Raw genomic sequence first — 19,698 nt, 5'->3', positions numbered from 1 at the left:
TAGATTAGAATATGAATCCCTAATTATCACCCAATAAGAAAAATTAGGGCTAGGATCCAACAACAACATTTACATATTAGAAAAGGGATGCCGTAATCTAACATGCAAATAAATTGAAGGTAAGTGAATGACGATTCACTAATTCTCCACCATAAAACCTAACTATTAGTCCTAAATGTATTGAGAATTCCTAGGATCGGATGAGATTCATTGAAACTATTCAATGGCATGTTTAAATCTCGATATGCCCCTCTAGTTTGTGACTGGGATACCGAGGATCACAAAGTGGGTGTGAATTACCATGCAAATTCACATGGTGCCTTCATTGTAACGATCACCTATTCGATGTGCCGGTAAACCACACACGCTCCATCGAACTATGATAAACAATGAATCACCCTTTGCCACCTTTGCATAGAACCAACTAGTGTGCCGGTAAACCACACACGCTCCACTAACTTCTTAGCAAGGGTGCAAAGTGTAATTTCATGGGATTGCATCAATTCACTTTTCCTAAAGTAACTAAGATTGGGAAATTTTAAAATATGTGTAGTTACTTTGTATTTCCTATTATACTTTTAATGAGAGGATGAGGTTGCCCTATCCTACCCGTTCGGCTAACGACCCTCCACCGATCAAGCAAGCGGTGGGTGTGAGTGTACACCCATTAAGCGCCATTTTATAGGCCACAACCTTATACCCACCTTATAAATCGGCTTCGTGAATGAGGCCTACTAACGGTAAGACTAGCATTTTAGTTATACATATATATATATATATATATATATATATATATATATATATATATATTAATCTTGTAATATCATATTAGTATAGGTTGTATTTTAAACCTTTTAAAATCTAGGGTTCTAAATTTAAATTGTCCAAATTAAAACTTTTAATCACAAAATATAAATTTCAAAACTTGAGGACAAGTTTTAAACATTTAAAACATGGAGGATCAAATAACAAATAATTTCAATTAACAATTAATTTCCTAATTATCTATATTTGATTTATTCAAGATTTCTTGCAAGATAACTACCAAGATAATCAAAATAATTAATTAATTATCATATAAGGAAATTAAATATTTTATTAGTTGATAAATATCTTTAATTAGATCAAGATACTAGTCATATATATCAAAAAATCAGATTAGGGTTGATCTAATATGATTAAGGTAAGTTTCCATAAGATAATCATGAAGAAATCCCGAATCTGGCCATTCCTGACGCTTGGACTCGCCGAGTCAGGCCAACTCGCCGAGTCCACTATGGAACTCGCCGAGTCCATGACTCAGAAACACAAAAATCGAATTTTGCAGTTTAGTTTCAGACAATTAAGCAACAATTTAATGAAAACCAAGCTAGGCTCTGATACCACTGATGGGTTTTAGCCATAAGAACTTTCCTATGTGCTCATGCAAAACCCTAATGCTTGGATCTAGGCTTTCTAATTAAACATGCTTTGAATCCAAGACTTCTAATGACTATTTAGGTGTAATAACAATATTGAAACAGATCTAGAATCATACCTTTGAATTCCTTGTTGATCTTGTTGTCTTGGAGCTTCTAGAGTCACAATTGTCACTCCTCTAATGGCTTACAAACACCAAATAGCAAGGAGGATGATTTGGGAGAGAGGATAGGGGATGAAATCGGCCAGGGTTCTGTTAATTTTGATGAAGTGTCGATTTCCCTTTGCCATAGGGTCTATTTATACTTGTAGACTCCTTAAGGGTTACAACCTAAACCCTAATTGGATAATCTTCTCCTAAGGCTATCCAAATCCATTCCTTAGATAACTCTTGGACGATTTAAGCTATCCTTTAGCTTCTAGAATCCGTCCAATCCATATCTATATGGATTTACAGTCTAAAGTTTAACTATCAAACAATTGACAGTTTATACCTTCTTATTTAATTAATCTCTTTAAGTCACCAAATTAATTCCAATTAATTCTATAACTTATATTAATCAAATAACAATATATTATTCTTTATATTATTCTCATAATATACTAATAATATTTACTCTCTCTTAATAGATCATCCTATCAAGCTGCTATCGTGAAGGCAACCCAAAAGAAGCATGCATAACCGGGTCAATTACTTGCCTAATATAGTTGCAGCCTTAGACACTATTCCAACACCGACGACATTCATGGATCTCATGAACAGGGTGTGTAGACCGATGTTGGATCGTTCAGTGATCGTGTTCATCGATGGCATATTGGTGTATTCGAGATCTCGAGAGCAGCATGAGGAGTATTTGAGGGAGATCCTCGGAGTTCTGAGATCGGAGAGGCTTTTGCCAAATTCTCCAAGTGCGATTTCTGGCTACGAGAGGTCCAGTTCTTAGGACACCTTGTCTACCAGAATGGGATATTGGTCGATCCGGCCAATATTGAGGCGTTGATGATTTGGGAGATGCCGAGATCCCCTTAGAGATCAGGAGTTTTCTGGGGTTAGACGGCTATTATCGGAGATTTATCATAGATTTCTCCAAGATTGTTGTTCCTCTCACCAGGTTGACTCAGAAGGTTGTGGCATTCAGTTGGGGCCCAGAGCAGCAGGCCTCATTCGAGACACTTTGCCAGAGATTATGCGAAGCCCCAGTATTAGCCCTTCCGGAGGGGATGGAGGATTTTGTGGTGTATTTGACGCGTCGATATCAAGATTGGGTGCGGTTCTGATGCAGAAAGGCCACGTGATAGCATATGCATCGAGGCAGTTGAAGCCTCATGAGACGAGATATCCCACCCACGATCTGGAGTTGGGGGTTGTGGTGTTTGCCCTCAAGATCTGGCGTCACTATTTGTATGGGGTCCAGTGTACCATATACATGGATCACAAGAGCTTGAAGTATCTGATGGATCAGCCCAACCTGAATATGCGCCAGAGGAGATGGTTGGATGTGGTAAGGATTATGAGTGTGAGATCCTGTACCACCCGGGCAAAGCTAATGTTGTAGCCGATGCCCTGAGTCGGAGGGCGGAGAGTGCCTTGATACGAGATGTTTGTTTGAGATTGCCAGTGATGACTCTGGTGTTGGACACCATTCGGGAGGCCCAGGTAGAGGCTATGAGACCGGAGAACCGCAAAAGAGAACGGATGATCGGACATATATATGAGTTCGTTGCTGATAGCCGTGGGCTTATGACCTTTCACGGTCGGATTTGGGTGTCGTTTGAAGGCGGGACACATACCATTCTGATGGAGGAGGTGCATAGATCGAGGTTCTCGATCCATCCTGGGGCCACTAAGATGTATTTGGACCTGAAGAGGGAGTATTGGTGGCCCTGTATGAAGAGGGATGTCGCGTGGTTCGTAGAGAGGTGCTTGACCTGTCGTAGGGTGAAGGCCGAGCACCAGCGTCCGCATGGCAAGTTGCATCCACTTGAGGTTCCCGAGTGTAGGGATGTCAACGGGGGCAAACAGGACGGGGATTGCATCCCCTACCCCCGCCCCCAAAATTTTCTTGTTCCCCCTCCCCCGCCCACGAAATCTCCATCCTTTCCACCCCCGCCCCCGCCCCCGCCCCCGAATTCCCCTTCTGACCCCCACCCCCGCCCCCGTTCCCCCGCCCCCGATTGATTTTGGGCTAACTTATTTGGGCTAAAATAAGTTCTTGTTTGGGCTAAAAGAAACTATTTTTTAGGTAACAAATAGATATTTATAAAATAATTTTACATGTTACAAACAACTTAAAAACATTTTATTTGTTGAATTTTTGTACGTAAAAATCATTTTATTGCTTATTATATTCATATAATTAATATATGTCAATTTATATAATTTATTAACGGGGTCCCCACGGGGGTTTCGGGATGGGACTACCAACCCCCGCCCCTGCCCCCGAAATTAAACGGGGGTTAACCTTGCCCTCGTCCCCGCCCCCGTCCCCGATTTTTTTCAACAAATCCCCCCATACGGGACGGGGCCCCCACGGGATCGGGGTCCCACGGGACTTTTTGACATCCCTACCCGAGTGGAAGTGGGAACAGATTTCCATGGATTTTATCACCAAATTGCCGAGGACTGTGAGGGGTGTCGATGCAGCTTGGGTGATTGTTGACCGGCTGACAAAGAGCGCTCACTTTCTTGCTATCAGTAAGAGCTCTTCTGCTGAGAGGCTGCATAATTATATTTGAGAGAGGTGGTATCGCGGCATGGAGTACCGATCTCTATCGTGTCATATCGAGATGTGCGTTCACTTCCAGATTCTGGAAGAAATTCCATGAGGAGTTGGGTACGTGGCTGCATTTTAGTACCGCATACCACCCACAGACGGACGAACAGAGTGGGCGGACGATTCAGATGCTCGAGGACATGCTGCGAGCATGTGTGTCGGACTTCAGAGGAAGTTGGGACCCGTATTTGCCGTTGTTTGAGTTTTCTTATAACAAGAGCCACCATTCAAGTATCGGCATGCCTCCCTTTGAGTTATTATACGGGAGGAGGTGTTGGACTCCCATATGTTGGGGAGAGGTCGGGCAGCGAGTGATGGGCAACACAAAGTTAGTGCTTCAGACGACTGAGCAGATACAACATTTTAGACAAAGGTTGTTAACAGCTCAGATTCTCCAGAAGAGTTATGCGGATAGGCGACGATCCGAGCTTGAGTTCCAAGTGGGGGATTTCGTACTCCTGAAGGTATCTCCTTGGAAAGGAGTGATCCGATTCAGGAAGAGGGGCAAGCTGGGGCCCCGGTACATTGGTCCGTTCAGGATGACTGCAAGGATAGGCATAGTAGCATATCATCTGGAGCTACATGTGGAGTTGAGTCAGATTCATGATACCTTCCACGTGTCTCGGTTGAGGAAGTGTATAGGCGACGAGACTGCGGTGGTACCGTTGGAGGAAATTCAGGTGGATGCCAGCCTGAACTATGTTGAGAGGCCAGTTGCAATTGTGGATCGAAAGATCAAGCTTCTGAGGAACAAAGAGGTGCCCCTGGTGCAGGTCCAGTGGCAACATCGGAGAGGGTCCGAGCTGACTTGGGAGCCGGAGTTGGAGATGCGTGAGCAGCATCCAGAGTTGTTTGCGGTGTAAGACTTCGAGGGAGAAGTCTGATTCTAGTGGGGGAGAATTGTAACATTCGGATTTCCAGGTATTATATTTTATCATTTATTTTGAGTAAAATAGAAGGACTCGATGAGTTGAGTCGTAGACTCGTCGAGTAGGGCCGCAATTACTGACTGGATTAATGAACAGACTCGACGAGTCAGAAAGGGTGGACTCGACGAGTTCGCGCTTTGGATTGAAATCCTAATTCTCGGGGTCTGTTCCCTATTTAAAGGCCTTTATGGCCTCCATTTGCGGCTACCAGTCCTGAGAGAGAAACCCTTGAGAGCTTGAGCGAGTTGTGAGAGAGATTGAACTATTTTGATCATTTTTGGTGTGAATTTGCAAAGGAGAAAGTGTTTCCAGCAAGGAGAGGTCAAGAGGATTGCATTTCAGTGGGTTTTCAGCTTGGATCTTCAAGTTTGAGGTAGTTATTCAATCCTATCCTTCTGTTTTGCTTAAGGGCATCAAATTTAGGGTTTTCTATACCTTTGTATGGCTTTTTTAGTTGAGTATAGTGTCCCATTGAGTGCTAAACTCTAGATCTGGACCTTTTGAGGTCCAGAGAGCCTGAACCATTCTGCTTTTTGTGGTTTTATGGAGGAAATGGACATAGGTTTCCATGTTAGAAGGGATTTCACCAAAATAAGCCTTGGGAGCAATGCATGTGTAGGAAGATTCGACCTTTACGTGGTTATTGGTTATGGGGGAGCTAGATCTATAGATTAGTGAAGCAGATCTGACCTTAGGAGGTTAGATGAGTGTTGTCATGGGAGCAACTCGCCGAGTTCATAAGCGGACTCGACGAGTCGAGTCGGGGTTGCCCCACGATTTGTTGCTGAGTAACCCGAAGAGTGAGTAGGGGACTCGTCGTGCCAAGTGGGGCTTGGAAGGATTCAAAGGGCTAGTGTGGACTCGCTGAGTCGCCCAAGTGCACTCGACGAGTCTAGTCAAAGTTTGACCGTTGACTTCATTGACTTTTAGGGATTAGTCAATGCCTGGGCTCTTGGAGCCATTATGAGGGTAGAATGGTCTTTTACCCTTCTTAGAGTACTTAGAGGGGAGTTAGTCTAGCCTTTGAAAGTTGTATTGATTAGAGTGCTTATTCCATGTGATTAGGCGGGGGCTAGACTAGATCTTACTGAGTTCAAGATTTACTGAGTTACCCGAGGTGAGTCTTCTCACTATACTTTACCTAGAGTGGTAATTAGAGTTATATGGCAGAGTATCTTGTATGTTATCTATGTGATTGTGATACACCGCATTATTTCTATGTGATACATGTCGTGTATGTTCCAGAGCTTACAGAGTTAGAACCGTAAGGTTCACAGAGTTAGGACCAGAGGGTCCACAGAGTTAGGACCGGAGGGTCCACATAGTTATAGCCTCGAGTGGCTATTATGTGTTATACGTGGTATTTTGGAGAACTCACTAAGCATTTATGCTTACAATGTGGTGTTATGTTTTTCAGGTACCAGTGAGGATCGTGGGAAGGCGTCGGCATGATCAGTACACACATGAGGAGTTTTTATACATTATGATCTTGGTTTGTGTTTCTATGGATTGATATGTGATACAAAGACATTTTTATAATATTTAAGAATAAAAGTGTGTTTTTAAAAATGCGAAAAATTGTTTGAAAAATTCGGTGTTACACCAAAAATGACAAAATTATAGTCTAAACTTATGTACAAATTATAAACTACAAGTCGGAAAAAACCACATGTCAATCCGACTTCAAACGAATTAGATATGCATGTTTTAAAACTTTCACCGAAAACAAAAAAATTGACTATAAGTAGTTTTCAACACTAGTAAGGGAAAAATCTCGGGATGACTGCATGATACACACCACAATTGTTAGCCTGGGATGTTTAGACTCTGATGTTTTGTCACGTGATTTTGATACATTATTTTGATATGATGTTTTGGGGATACATGACTTGTGATTTTATTATGGTGTTGATGAATTATGGTTTTCTTAAATGTTTTTAAATGAAATTTTAGTACTGTATTTTTGGGATGTTTCAGTTTGTCATGATAAAAGAAAAAAAATATATAAGTATAAGTATGTTATAGTCACTATTAAACTTGTTATGTGTGGCTAAAAGGTAAATCATGTTCATGAAAAAAAGAAATACTTGTGACTATAAGTAACTTATTGTTACTTTTTACAATTTGGGTTATGTATAAAAGTAAAACATAATCATCATAAAAGAAAGAAAAATGATTGTAAGTATTTAATGGTCACTGATTAAATTATTAGGTGTGTAAAAGAAAAAAAATTATGATTAAATATAAAACATGTGACTATGGGTATTTTATTGCCACTTTCGAAAACACATAGTCATGAATTGATCTTTTATGTGTGTTTAGTAGTTAACAATAGTCATGATAAAAGAAAAAACAAATATATGACTATTATTATTTTGTGGACATTTATTCATTTCATACGTGTGATTATAAGTAAAAAATATTAATAATCATAAAATAAAACATGTGACTTTTAGTATTCTATGACCATATTTTAAGGAAAAAAACAAGGACCATAAGTATTATACGGTTATGGTTTAATGGAAAAAAACATTGAACTACAAGTGTTGCATGGTTATGGTTTAATTTTTATGTGCGGCTAAAAGTAAACAATCGTCGTGAAAAAAGAAGAAACGCATGACTATTAGTATTTCATGGTTACGATTTAATTCTTATGTGTGTCGGAAATGAAGAATTTTCATGATAGAAGAAATTAAAACTTGTGCGTATAAGTATTATACCGTCATGTTCTATTTTATAATGTGTCTAAAAGTGAATATTTTGTTGTAATAACAGAAAAAAGACATGTGTCCATAAGTACTTTTTTGCCACTGATACTCAATGTTTAATAGTTGAATTCTAGACATCTTTAAAAATTAGTCAAAGTAAATATAGTGATGGTTTAATTGATCATAGATGAAATAAAATATTATAAATTCATAGAATTTGAATGAAAAATAAATTATATCAAATTAAATGCCAGCAAAGAATTGAGAAAAGTATAAATTTCTAATTCATAGAATTTGAAGAATTTTTTGCCAATGAGACAAATGAGCTCTAATTCTAATTAATAGACATCAACCAATTGACACTTTACCAACTTCCAACTCACATGAACTAATTCGAGCAAATTTCCAAGAAACTTTTTTTCTCATTCAGGGAACGAACTTTGGTGTATCGAGCATCAAACAACAAAACACAAATTATGGTCTATAATGCATGTACTTTGAGAGGTTGAAGGGTATGTGGAAGGAGGTTACTGGGGTTGTGAAGATCTGCATAAGCACAAGGGCAAATCAGTAATTTAACACTAAAAACGATAAAAGAGAAAAAAAAACTTGAAATACCAAGTTGCAAATGAGCAAACTATTGTTGTGTAATTTTGTTTTACCAGTTGATCATACCAAGAAAAATAACCCCAATGGTCATGTTGATGAACAAACCAAAATTTGACCTAAATAGTCAAAATAACATAAATGGTTAGAAAAAAAAACTTTCAACTAGAATTGGGATGTTTAAAAAAACCAAAATTCTGATTTTAGTTTTATTAAGCTGAATAAAATGACCAAATTGACCATTTTGGTCTTTTTGACCAACTTGCCAAAAATGGACCTAAATGGTCAAAATGACCAAAAGGTTGCAAAAGCTAAACTTTATACTTGTAATGCCAAGTTTCAAATAACTTAGATACTAAATATTTCATGTTTTACGATACGAACCTACCAAAATTGGACAAATGGTCATTTTAAACAAAATGCCCAAAAAAGACATAAGTACTTAAAATGACCAATAGCTGTAATGTGAAAATGTTGAATACCTAAAGTATGATTTGTCTATGATTAAGCTGAATAAAATGACCAGATTGACTATTTTGGTTTTTTGACCAACTTGCCAAAAAAGGACCTAAATTGTCAAAATGACCAAAAGGCTCCAAAAGCTAAATTTTTTACATGTAAGGCTATGTTTTTAATGTTAAAAAAAACTAACTTTTTACTGTTTTACCGGATAAAACCACCAAATTGGACCAAATGGTCATTTTGAAGAAAATCCCAAAAAAAGACATAAATGGTCAAAATGACCAACACGGTCCAAACACCTTTATTAGGACCTGACCAAATTAAATATTTTGTTCTTTGTGATCAACTTGCCAAAGATGTACCTAAATGGTCAAAATGACCAAAAGGGTGCAAAAGCTAAATTTTTTACGAGTAAAGCTATGTTTTTAATGTCCAAAAAACTGAATCTTTACTGTTTTACAAGTTCACTTGACAGAAATGTCCCAAAGTTTAAAGGGGGCATGACGATAAGTCATAAAGTTTAAAGGTGGAATGACGATAAGTCTTTAATAAGGGTTATGAGTCAGGCATTACCATAACAGAATGTCTTGATTATATATGTGTTAAGTCTCATTGCTATTGAAATTTGCAAGCAATTCATAAATGGAATTTTACTATAATAAGTAAACAATTGCATAACAAATAGCAACACCCAATGAAATAAAATGCATGCCCATTTCATTGATAATATGGTACTAGTAAATAGATTTGTGAAAATTGACCTTTAAGAAGGTCTACAGGAAAGAGTAGCACCAACGCTTACTCGTAAATCTAATCAAAACATGAGTAGTATAAGCCCTACTCGCGACGGGTGGTCTCCTGTGGGCCATGGGATGAAGTCATGGAGGCATGAATCTCCGCTATCCGCCGTTCAGCCGCGATCACCCTCTCCTCGAGCGTCGAGTGTCTCTCGTGGTATTCCCTCGTTTCCACTCGATCGGTGGTGAGGTCTGTTGGGTTTTAAGTACTATAACACTTCTATGGTGCACAAACAACCCTAATGCTTTGGATCTAAGTTTTCTCTAGTTATATATGCATATTTTCATTTTCCAAAGCATGAAGCCTAACTAGCATACAACATTGATATTTGAAACATAAAAACTAGTTAGATGATTACCTCTTTGTTGTAGCGTGTAGAACATGGCCTTTCAAGAGCTTAGCACCTCAAATGGTTCACAAACACCAAAAGAAAGAGGAGTACTTTCAGAGAGAGGTTATGAAGCTCCAAATTCGGCTAGGGTTTCATCTATGATCACTAGTTCCGATTTTAGGAGTCTAGGGGTTACCTTTATAGTGTAGAATTCGTAGGGTTCTAACTTGTAAACCCTAATTCACTTCATTGTGCCATTAATCCAATAATCCATATGATAAGCCCTTTGGACTAACTCTTCATGGACTCCCACATGGAATTAGTCCATCCTAATGAATACATATCATTAGCCCAAACTATAAATATCACTAATTTACCTAATCAGTCCCCGTTAATTTAATTAGTCACTTTTGATCACTAAATTAATTCCAAATTAATTATTGATCAATACTAATTAAATAATATGATTTCTCAATTAATATATTATAATTATAATATATTAATAAATCACAAATACCCTCTTTATCAAATATCTATCCTACCAAATTGCTCTGGTGAAGGCAACCCAAAATGGACCATGCTACTATCGAGTCAAGTACATACCAATTATAGTTACAGGCTTAGACACCTAATCCAACAAGCTCATCCTGGAGGTGGTCAATGATACTACATGTCTGGAGGTAATCTCTCTTCAGTCGTTGAGATCGTGCATCAGTGAATTATGTAGCAGCCCCCAACTCCAAGATTTGATTCGTCGATGCCCTAGTTTGATCCTCAAGATGCTCGATTCACTGTACCATGACAAGGAGGGCCCTCTCTGTCGGACCTCCATGACTGAGGTTATAGAAACCTCGCTCCATGCCATATGGGGAATGCTGGTGTTGCTTTTTGCTCCACCTCTCCAGGTCCTCCATGCAACGAGGCGTTTGTCCCTGGTAGCCCAGACGATGTGTGGGAATCCGAGTTACATAAGGAGGATTTATGACCTCGGTCTCTGCGACCGAGTCCTCCTCTACCTTCCTCGTCTTCTTTTTCCTCCTCCTCTGGATCCTCTTCGGGGTCCTCTTTGGGGTCTTCCGCCATTATCTCCTTAGGATCCTCTTCGGGATCCTCCTCGATCCAACCGCTATTTCCATGGTTAGGGAAATAGTGGTCTCCAGGCATATGGAATCTTGCCATGACGTCTGTGCAAGAATAAGGATATGAGAAATACATTAAGTGTTTAAGTGTGTGACTCTGTAGTATTCTAAAATACTCCTATAATATTTTATACTTGATGTTTGATTCTAGAGTTTATTGGTATATAGGGTTGGTAAGTTTTAGATTCGTTTCCCACCACGACCATTCCTAAATACATGTTAGTCATATCTCGTATAAATATAATTAATCAGGGTATATTTATCCCAGATATGATTACATAACCGACTGGGCTTAATCGTAGTGTTCAAATTATAATAATACTTTTATATGGTTCTTGTTATGACACAGTACTAGTATGTATGCATGTACGTATACTTTTAAAAAAAAATATTGTTATATTTTAAAAGTATACTCCTTAGTCAGAGTGTTTTAGCCCAATTGTATTTATAATTGTATATCTTACATGGTTTGATATACTTAGTTCACTATAAACAATGCTTCGATACCAATCCGTCACACCCCTAAACCAGAATGGCGGAAATGTTTGGGGGTGGATGACTTCATGAACAGTATCATAAAAAATGTATAATAGTGATCAAAGCCATGCTACCATTGTATTGATAATTAAGAAGTTTACATTGTGCACAAAAGATTATTTACTTGATTTTAAATACATATGTCAAAAGTAAATAACGTGATGCGGTGACGTCCCATTCCTCAAAATCCTTTTGGTTACCTGTTTACTGGTTTCCTGAGAATACAAGTCGTTTTGAGAAAGTGTCAACAATTAAGTTGGTGAGTTCATAACAGTTTTGTATGTGAAAACTCGGTAACTTTTCCTTGTATGAATGATAGAGTGTGCTTTCAGAAAATCCAATATTTTCCTTAAAATGAGTTGTGAGTCTTAACCCCAAAGACCAAAATGTAAGTAGTGTTGTACTAGAAAATAGTATAATGAAGTTTTATCTTTGTATAAAACTACTTGAATGTATGTTAACCCCATAAACCAAATGTATTTTTAACACCCCCCTATGAGTTATCATAACCATCCTAGCGACTAGTGGCCTGCTACGACGTTCTTCAGGCGTCGGAATGTAGACATTTCTCACCCTAGACCTCCCAGTCTAATTGTAGCTAACAGCTTAGGTGCGGGGTCTTCAGTCTAGTACAGATCTATACACAAGTGTCATGCTCTCGTACCGAGATTCTGGTTATAATTCAGGACTTTAGTGTGTACTCTGGTCGGTATGGTAAAGCTAGTGTATAACAAAATTATATTAACAGGTTTACGTCTTGTGTAATGAGACCCTTATTGAAAGTATTATCCTTCCATAGGGCCATATAGTGTAAGTATGTTGATACCTTTAAGTAAGTATACGATTCGTCCAAAATGATAGAGTAGTATCTATGATTCCTAAACTATACCAATTATAGTTTATTATGAATGCCTTGTTAAATCTATTTAGATAAACATTTATATAAATACGTATCAGTTATCTTGTCTAGATGTTTTTAACAGATTATATCATAAAAACTTATATCTAACACAAGTAAGTGTAATTAGTATGAAAAGTCCATTTCTAGTTTTTGCCACTTTTTAACGATATTTTCCTGTAACTAGGAAAATATAAACTTGATAAAACTTGTTTCTTTCCCTTTTGGGATTTTAACACATAATAACTTCATATGTCTAAAAACCATATATTTTTAGTTAAAACTCACAAAATGATGTCATAAACTTGTTATGTCCATTTTTGTTTAAAAATCCATTTCTACACAAAAAGATAGATTCTAGAGTTTTCTTTTTGTAAAACTAACTCTTTGATATTTTGTCTAGTTTCAAAATGTATGACCATAATATATTTTGCGTTTTATCCCACAAAAATGGCATAATAACTAGTTTGTAACCATTTTTGCAAGAAAAGCCATATTTTGCCCAAAGAAAATCTTTGTCTTTGTAGTTTTGTAATTATAACTTTTTCTTATGAATATATAACATAGTTTATGTTTTGTTTTTCTTAGATTTACATCTCAAAACTAAAACACCACAAACGAATGTTCTAAGAACTAGTGATAACCATATTTCATGCAAATAATGCTTTATATTTAAAAAACGAATGAAAAATGCAAACATTTATGTAAATATTCCATATATTGCTTATATTCCCCCCTAAAGCATGAAAAACTTGAAAATATGGGGGTATGAACTCACCTAGAGTGTGGTTGTGGTTGGTTGAAGAGATGATGGTGAAGATTTTTGTGCCTAGAACACTTGAAAGTGGTTGATGAACTCTTTGAAGATGGTATTATCCTATGAGTTTTAACACATGATAATGTGTGTAAATGAGATAAAACTAACATGAAAGTGTGTAGAAACACTAGATTAACAAGAACTACTTACCAAAAATTCTAAGAACCAACTTGGAGGATTTTTCCTTGGAAGATTTGGACTTGTTTCTTGAGAGAAAATGAAGAACTTTGAAGATGGTGGGGGGTTTGAGGAGTTTCCGGTTGTGGTTAAGGGGGGGGGGGATGATGTGATGTTTGCTTTGTTATTTGTTGGATAATAGTCTCGATATATGATGGGTAATATTTTGTGTTTGAAAGGATGAAACCTCATGTCACGAAGTCAACTCTTTTCTACTTTTCTTTCCCACCGAAAACCTCATAAAGCCACTGAAATCACATGTGATTTCGGTCTAGCACCACGGAGATCACCTGGTGATTTTTGTCCAGGTACCACTGAGTCCACAAGGTGATTTCGGTCCATGTACTAACCGAGATCACATGGTGACTTCGGTCCAAGTACCAGCGGAAATCACAATGTTTTGAGTCTTAAGCCGAGAACTTTAAAAGCAAGGTATAAATCATGATTTATGTCCTAACACGTTGACTTTCATTGACTTGTTTGAATTAAAGGTAACAACCACACTTTAAGTCTAACCAAAGTTTGTTTTGAGTTTGTGAAACATATATTAAAGGGATTATTTAGTTTGAGTGTTTGAGTGACTATATCTTAAAAAATATATATATAGAAAAGTAAAAACTGAATAATTGGAACTTCAAAGAAAGGTTTGAGTAAAACCTTGTTTTAATTTGTATGAAACTTTTTCAATTAAAAAGGTTTTTATTGGAGGTTAAAATTAGTCCCACATGTAAGTAAGGGATTTTGTTGTCTAGGTATGACCAGTGACAGACCCTCATAGGGGCCACGGGAGACCATGCCCCCCCCCCCCCCCCCCGCGCTTTTGGCTGTCCTAATGTATGTATATACACAATCAAGTTGAAAAAAATAACTAGAATGGTCTCTTTGCCCCCTGGTTTCTAGATCATTAGGAAACTGTTAACAAAATTTTCGGAAGATAAATAACAAAATCAAAAGAATCCTTGTTTCTTTAGGAATTTATAAAATAAGGAAACTAAATATCTATTAAAATCTATAAAAACACCCAAAATCTAATCAAATTTAAAACAATTTAACCTAGGTTTAAGTTTAAGAAATTAAACTGAAAAAGTGAACAAATAATCCAAAGTTTATTCCGGCCGTCGAAAAGCTACTTCTCAAAACTCACCGGAGAACGCCGCCTGTTAAGACTTAAATCGTTGTTATCTTGTACTCTTTTCCGGTTGCCGCGACATTTGTACCATACACCCTCTCACCTCCTTGCTAGTCGTCAGAGCTAGGACAGCAGGACTACTGAAATTTAACCTCCGTCGACCGCCGTTTGCTTGAGTGTTTAGCCAGCTGCTGCTTTCCATAAGGTTTTTCTTCTCCTTCTTCGTGACTTAGTCGCTCCCCATTTGTTTAAGTAGCTTTATGCCTTTATGTTTCTCAGTCTCTGCGTTTCTTTATATATTTATTTATTATTTTTTACTTAGTCAAAAAGAAAAGGTAGAAATTGAGTAAAATATGAATAAATTGAATAAAGTAGGAATGATACTCTGATTGCAACGTATACACAATGTCTGAAATAATATTTTTATTCATTTATATTGATTACTTTAGTTGCATTGGACTAAGATATACATATATAATATTTATCATATATTTATATATGTAATTATGTGTATTTGTTAACCGAAGATATACATATATAATATTTATCATATATTTGTATATGAAATTATGTATATTTGTTGTTAACGATGATATATATATATATATATATATATATACACACACACACACGTATATATTTGTGTATTTATATTTCTTGTTATGCTATGATCATATATTCATATGAAACTAATTAAATTTATATGCATATATTATTTTTTGAAAATAAAAAACTTCATTTATTTATTTTCTATTTATTAATTGTTAGTAAATTTGATTGTGTAGTTTATATGAATATGAAAAAACAATCTACTATTGAAGGATTTTTTAGAAGAAAACACTCAAGTTCTACTTAAGATTACGAAAACCCACCGGAGATTGTTTTGGATGAAGATACCCCTACGCCCAATGTTCCAAATTACTGAGAACCGCTTCAACAAAAATCGTGTTGAAAATAATGGCATTGATCTTAGTACACTAGAACGAGATCCTGCTTTGCGTAAGCTAATTTATGATTATCTAGTAAATCAACGAGATACTATTATACGAGCATATATTAATCATGGTCCCTTTCAGCAAACACTTTCTGTATATCCAATATTTGGTCCAGAAACCCATAAACGTAGTTTTCAAGCTTCTTGGTTTAAGTTATATCCTTGGCTTGAATATTCAGAGAGCTTAGATGCTGCGTTTTGTTTTTCATGTTTTCTATTCAATAAGCCTTCTGGAATGGGACATTACGGCCAACGAGCATTTACTATAGATGGATTTCAGAACTGGAAGAAAGTTGGTGGAAAAAGTTGTGCCTTTTTGCATCACATAGGGACTGAGTGGACATCTTTTCACAATGTTGCACAAAAATCATGTCATGATTTGTTAAATGAGGCGCATGATATACAAAATGTCTTTGAGACATTTACAGAAGAAGAGCGTATAAATAATAGATTGAGATTGAAGGCTACTATTTATACAGTCCGTTTGTGTGCCTTTCAAGGAATTGCATATAGAGGTCACGATGAAGGATCATATTCCATAAAAAAGGAAATTTTCATGAAATCTTGAAGGGAATTGGCTATTTTAACACAGAGATGAAATAATTGTTCCGTACTGCTCCTAAACATGCATTATATACATCACCGTCAATTTAAAAAGAGATTCTAAACCTTATATCAACTAGGGCGAGGAGGATGATTTGTGAGGAGATTAATGGTGCAAAATTTTGTTTAGTTGTTGATGAAGCACGTGACCAGTCTAATAAAGAACAAATGTCAATTGTTTTCAGATTTTTAAATAAAGATGGCTTTATTATGGAGCGCTTCTTTGGGCTTGTTCTTGTACTTGACACTACATCACAAAATCTTAAAAATGCAATTTATTATGTATTGTCACGTAATAATCTTGATCTTAAGTCAATCCGTGGTCAATAGTATGATGGTGCAAGCAATATGCGAGGTCATTTCAAGGGTTTTCAAGCATTGATTTCCAATGATTGTCCATATGCATATTATGTTCATTGTTTTGCCCATCTATTACAATTAGCATTAATAGCTGCTTCACAAGGAGTTGTGGCTTTTCAGAAGTTTTTTACTCGATTATCTTTTGTTATCAATGTTGTTGGTGCTTCCTCCAAGCGTACCGACCAACTTAGAGATGTACACGCTGGGGAAATTGCATATAAGATTTCTATTGACGAGTTAGATGGAGTTCTCACCTCAAATCTGTTTCGATCTTAATCAAAATGTAGTCCAACTTGTGAGGTTTTACTTAAAATTATTAAGGATGGCACTGGTCCAATCAAAGGCGATGCAGATTCAACATATGAGTCTATTACTACATTTGAGTTCATTTTTGTTCTTCATCTCGAGCAAGAAATAATGGAGATCACTGATTTACTTTGTCAAGCTTTACAAAGACAGTCTTAAGATATTTGTAATGCATTGAGGCTAGTTGCATCCACCAAATTGTTATTGCAAAAAATGAAAGATGAAAGATGGGATGGTTTGTTGTCTCTTGTTATGTCGTTTTGTCAAGAACGCAACATTGATATCCCTGATATGACTTTCTATACTTTACTAGAGGGGCCGGAGTGCGTAATGAGCTTAGTGATCATACACTAGAACATCATTACTGAGTGGATATATTTTACGAAGCAATTAATTGCCAGTTAATGGAACTAAATCATTGATTCAGTGATAGATCAACAGAGTTGCTTCGACTTTCAACAACTTTAGATCCTAAAAGTGTTGATGAGCCTTTTCGAAGTGGTGATGTAATTAAGTTAGTAGAGAAACTTTATCCTGAAGATTTTAATGAACAAGAGAAACTAGTTTTGAAAATACAACTTCAACATTATGAGATAGATGTTGTTCAACATGCAGGTTATAAACTATTAACATCTATGTCAGAATTGTGTCAATGGTTGATAAAGACTAGAAGAGTAGCGAACTTTCATCTTATTTATTGAGTTACTAGTCTCATACTTACTCTTCCAGTTTCTACTGCTACAACGGAGATGTCATTTTCGGCAATGACCCTCATTAAAACAAGGTTACGGAACAAAATGGAAGACAAGTTTTTGAATGACTCATTGGTTTTGCACTTCGAGCGGGAACTTGCTGAAAAGATTAGTTTAGAGACGGTTTTAGAAGACTTTAAAAATGCAAAAGATCGTCGCGTTCCACTTTGATAAATGATTTAACGATCTATTAGTTTTCTTGTTTACACTTTTGATACGTCATAATTTCGAAATAAATAAAACTTCTTTACATATTTCAATTATGAAGTTTTGATTCCGGCCCCCTAGTTGTAGTGCTTGTGTTCCGCCCCTGGGTATGACAATGGTTCAAGTCATTTCTTTCATCTTATGTTGCATGTATGAATTTGATTATATATTAAATTATTATTCTTTTTAAAATATATTTTTTTTAAATTTGTTAACTGTGTGGTATATGGGTTATAACCTAATTGAAGTAATATAAGATCATATACACATGATAATCTCGATATTAGTAATAATATATAACTAAAAAAACCAACTAAAACTAAACCTAAAAAAACCAAAACTACTCAAAGTGCTTGGAGGTATAGTAAAAGAACTCACGATTCAATGCATTCAAATACAATGAATTTATGAAATCAGTGAACAAACTGAAATAGAGTCAAGTACCAAGTGAATCTTTTTTTGTATACATATTAAGTAAAACAATTCTGCCAGAAACTATTTCCCACCCCTTTTTACCGCATTACTTTTTTCAACGGAAATTTGCCACATGATGGGTTACATTCTCAGAAGACTGAAATGTAGAATCAGCGTACAACACATTTCCACGACACTAGACTACTTGAGTATTTCTATTTCTGAAGTAAACTTGAAATTGGAACAAGAAACTAAAAGAATAATATGAAATTAAAAATGAAACATTGAAACTCGTAGAAAAAATAGGGAGCGGGTTAGAAAAAAGAAAGATGTTCACAACTTGCTAACCAAGGGAACAAATGGAACTTTTTTTTCAATTTTTTAATTTTTTTTAATTTTTTTTAATTTTTTAATTTTTTTTGTGGTGTGTATGACTTGGCCACCTTAAAGGAAAAAAGATATAAATCCACTTAATGGACTCATGAATTGCGTTAGAGAAAAAAAAAAAGTATAATGGCTCAAGAATTAGGTTTAAGGAAACTTAAGTGAAACTCATTAGTAAAAAATAGAGCAGATGATGGGGAAGCAAAATTCGATACCCTGTAAACAATAGGAGGGAACAAAAGACGGGTCTATTATCCAAATGATATACTACTAAAGACGTTCACATTCGTTTACATAAATGATAATACACTAAATAATTTTGTTCAATCTCATATCTTATTTTTTCAGGTCCTGTTTGCACACCTTGCATACCATTAGGGTCAACCCTGCACATATTATTAATATATAAAAAACTAGTTTATAACCCATGAGAACCACGGTTATAAAATTAATTAAACTTTAATAGTTAAAATTTAAAACTATTAATAACTTATTTTAAATAAATTATTAATTAAGAGTTTTTTTAGTTATATAAAATTATAATCATTAATTTAAATAAATATGTAAAATTATATCATTTTATAATTTGTATTAATTTTATTCTAATGTTGTTAATTTAATGTAATTAGATAGTGAAATTTAAAATTTAAAATTTAAAATGGAGAATCAATATGTTGACAAATGATATGCATTAATTATAAGACATAATAAGGTGAAACATGATAAAAGAAAAATAAAATTTGCATTAATTATGAGGCTTAATATGGTGACACATGTCAAAAGGAGATTAAAAACTACTATTTTATTAGAATAGAGATATTAAGTGTTATTAATACGGTAAAGGAGTAAAATCTATCAATTAATAATGGATTCCGAGATATTTGGAAAATAAAATAAATACACTAAACAGCAGGTATTTTTTCTTTAATAACTTTAATAATCATGATTACTATA

General features: G+C 35.8%; 2 protein-coding genes across 2 annotated transcripts; both read left to right on the top strand.

Annotated features, from left to right (window-relative positions):
- Nucleotides 1-15,632: 15,632 nt before the first annotated feature.
- On the top strand, nt 15,633-17,146 carry LOC145095400 (uncharacterized). The gene is made up of 4 exons (XM_079033290.1): nt 15,633-16,155; nt 16,452-16,643; nt 16,764-16,876; nt 17,003-17,146. The coding sequence occupies exons 1-4, from the start codon at nt 15,633-15,635 to the stop codon at nt 17,144-17,146; spliced, it is 972 nt and encodes a 323-aa protein (XP_078889416.1).
- A 54-nt stretch (nt 17,147-17,200) lies between these two features.
- LOC145095399 (uncharacterized) lies at nt 17,201-17,910 on the top strand. Its single transcript, XM_079033289.1, has 3 exons — nt 17,201-17,310; nt 17,415-17,602; nt 17,717-17,910. The coding sequence occupies exons 1-3, from the start codon at nt 17,201-17,203 to the stop codon at nt 17,908-17,910; spliced, it is 492 nt and encodes a 163-aa protein (XP_078889415.1).
- Nucleotides 17,911-19,698: the final 1,788 nt, after the last annotated feature.

Source organism: Lactuca serriola, chromosome 3, assembly GCF_051521515.1.
Source record: "Lactuca serriola cultivar US96UC23 chromosome 3, Lser_US96UC23_V15, whole genome shotgun sequence".
Taxonomy (NCBI): domain Eukaryota; kingdom Viridiplantae; phylum Streptophyta; class Magnoliopsida; order Asterales; family Asteraceae; genus Lactuca; species Lactuca serriola.
Note: the sequence above shows the minus strand (reverse complement) of the source record. Positions and strands in the feature narration are given on the sequence as shown.

Coding starts and splice junctions, on each gene's coding strand:
- LOC145095399 (XM_079033289.1), top strand. CDS start 17,201: ATGAAAGATGAAAGATGGGATGGTTTGTTGTCTCTTGTTATGTCGTTT. Junction 17,311..17,414: donor ACTTTACTAGAGGGGCCGGA/GTGCGTAATGAG, acceptor TCATTGATTCAG/TGATAGATCAACAGAGTTGC. Junction 17,603..17,716: donor AGATGTTGTTCAACATGCAG/GTTATAAACTAT, acceptor TTACTCTTCCAG/TTTCTACTGCTACAACGGAG.
- LOC145095400 (XM_079033290.1), top strand. CDS start 15,633: ATGTTCCAAATTACTGAGAACCGCTTCAACAAAAATCGTGTTGAAAAT. Junction 16,644..16,763: donor TGATCTTAAGTCAATCCGTG/GTCAATAGTATG, acceptor TATTACAATTAG/CATTAATAGCTGCTTCACAA. Junction 16,877..17,002: donor GTACCGACCAACTTAGAGAT/GTACACGCTGGG, acceptor AAAATTATTAAG/GATGGCACTGGTCCAATCAA.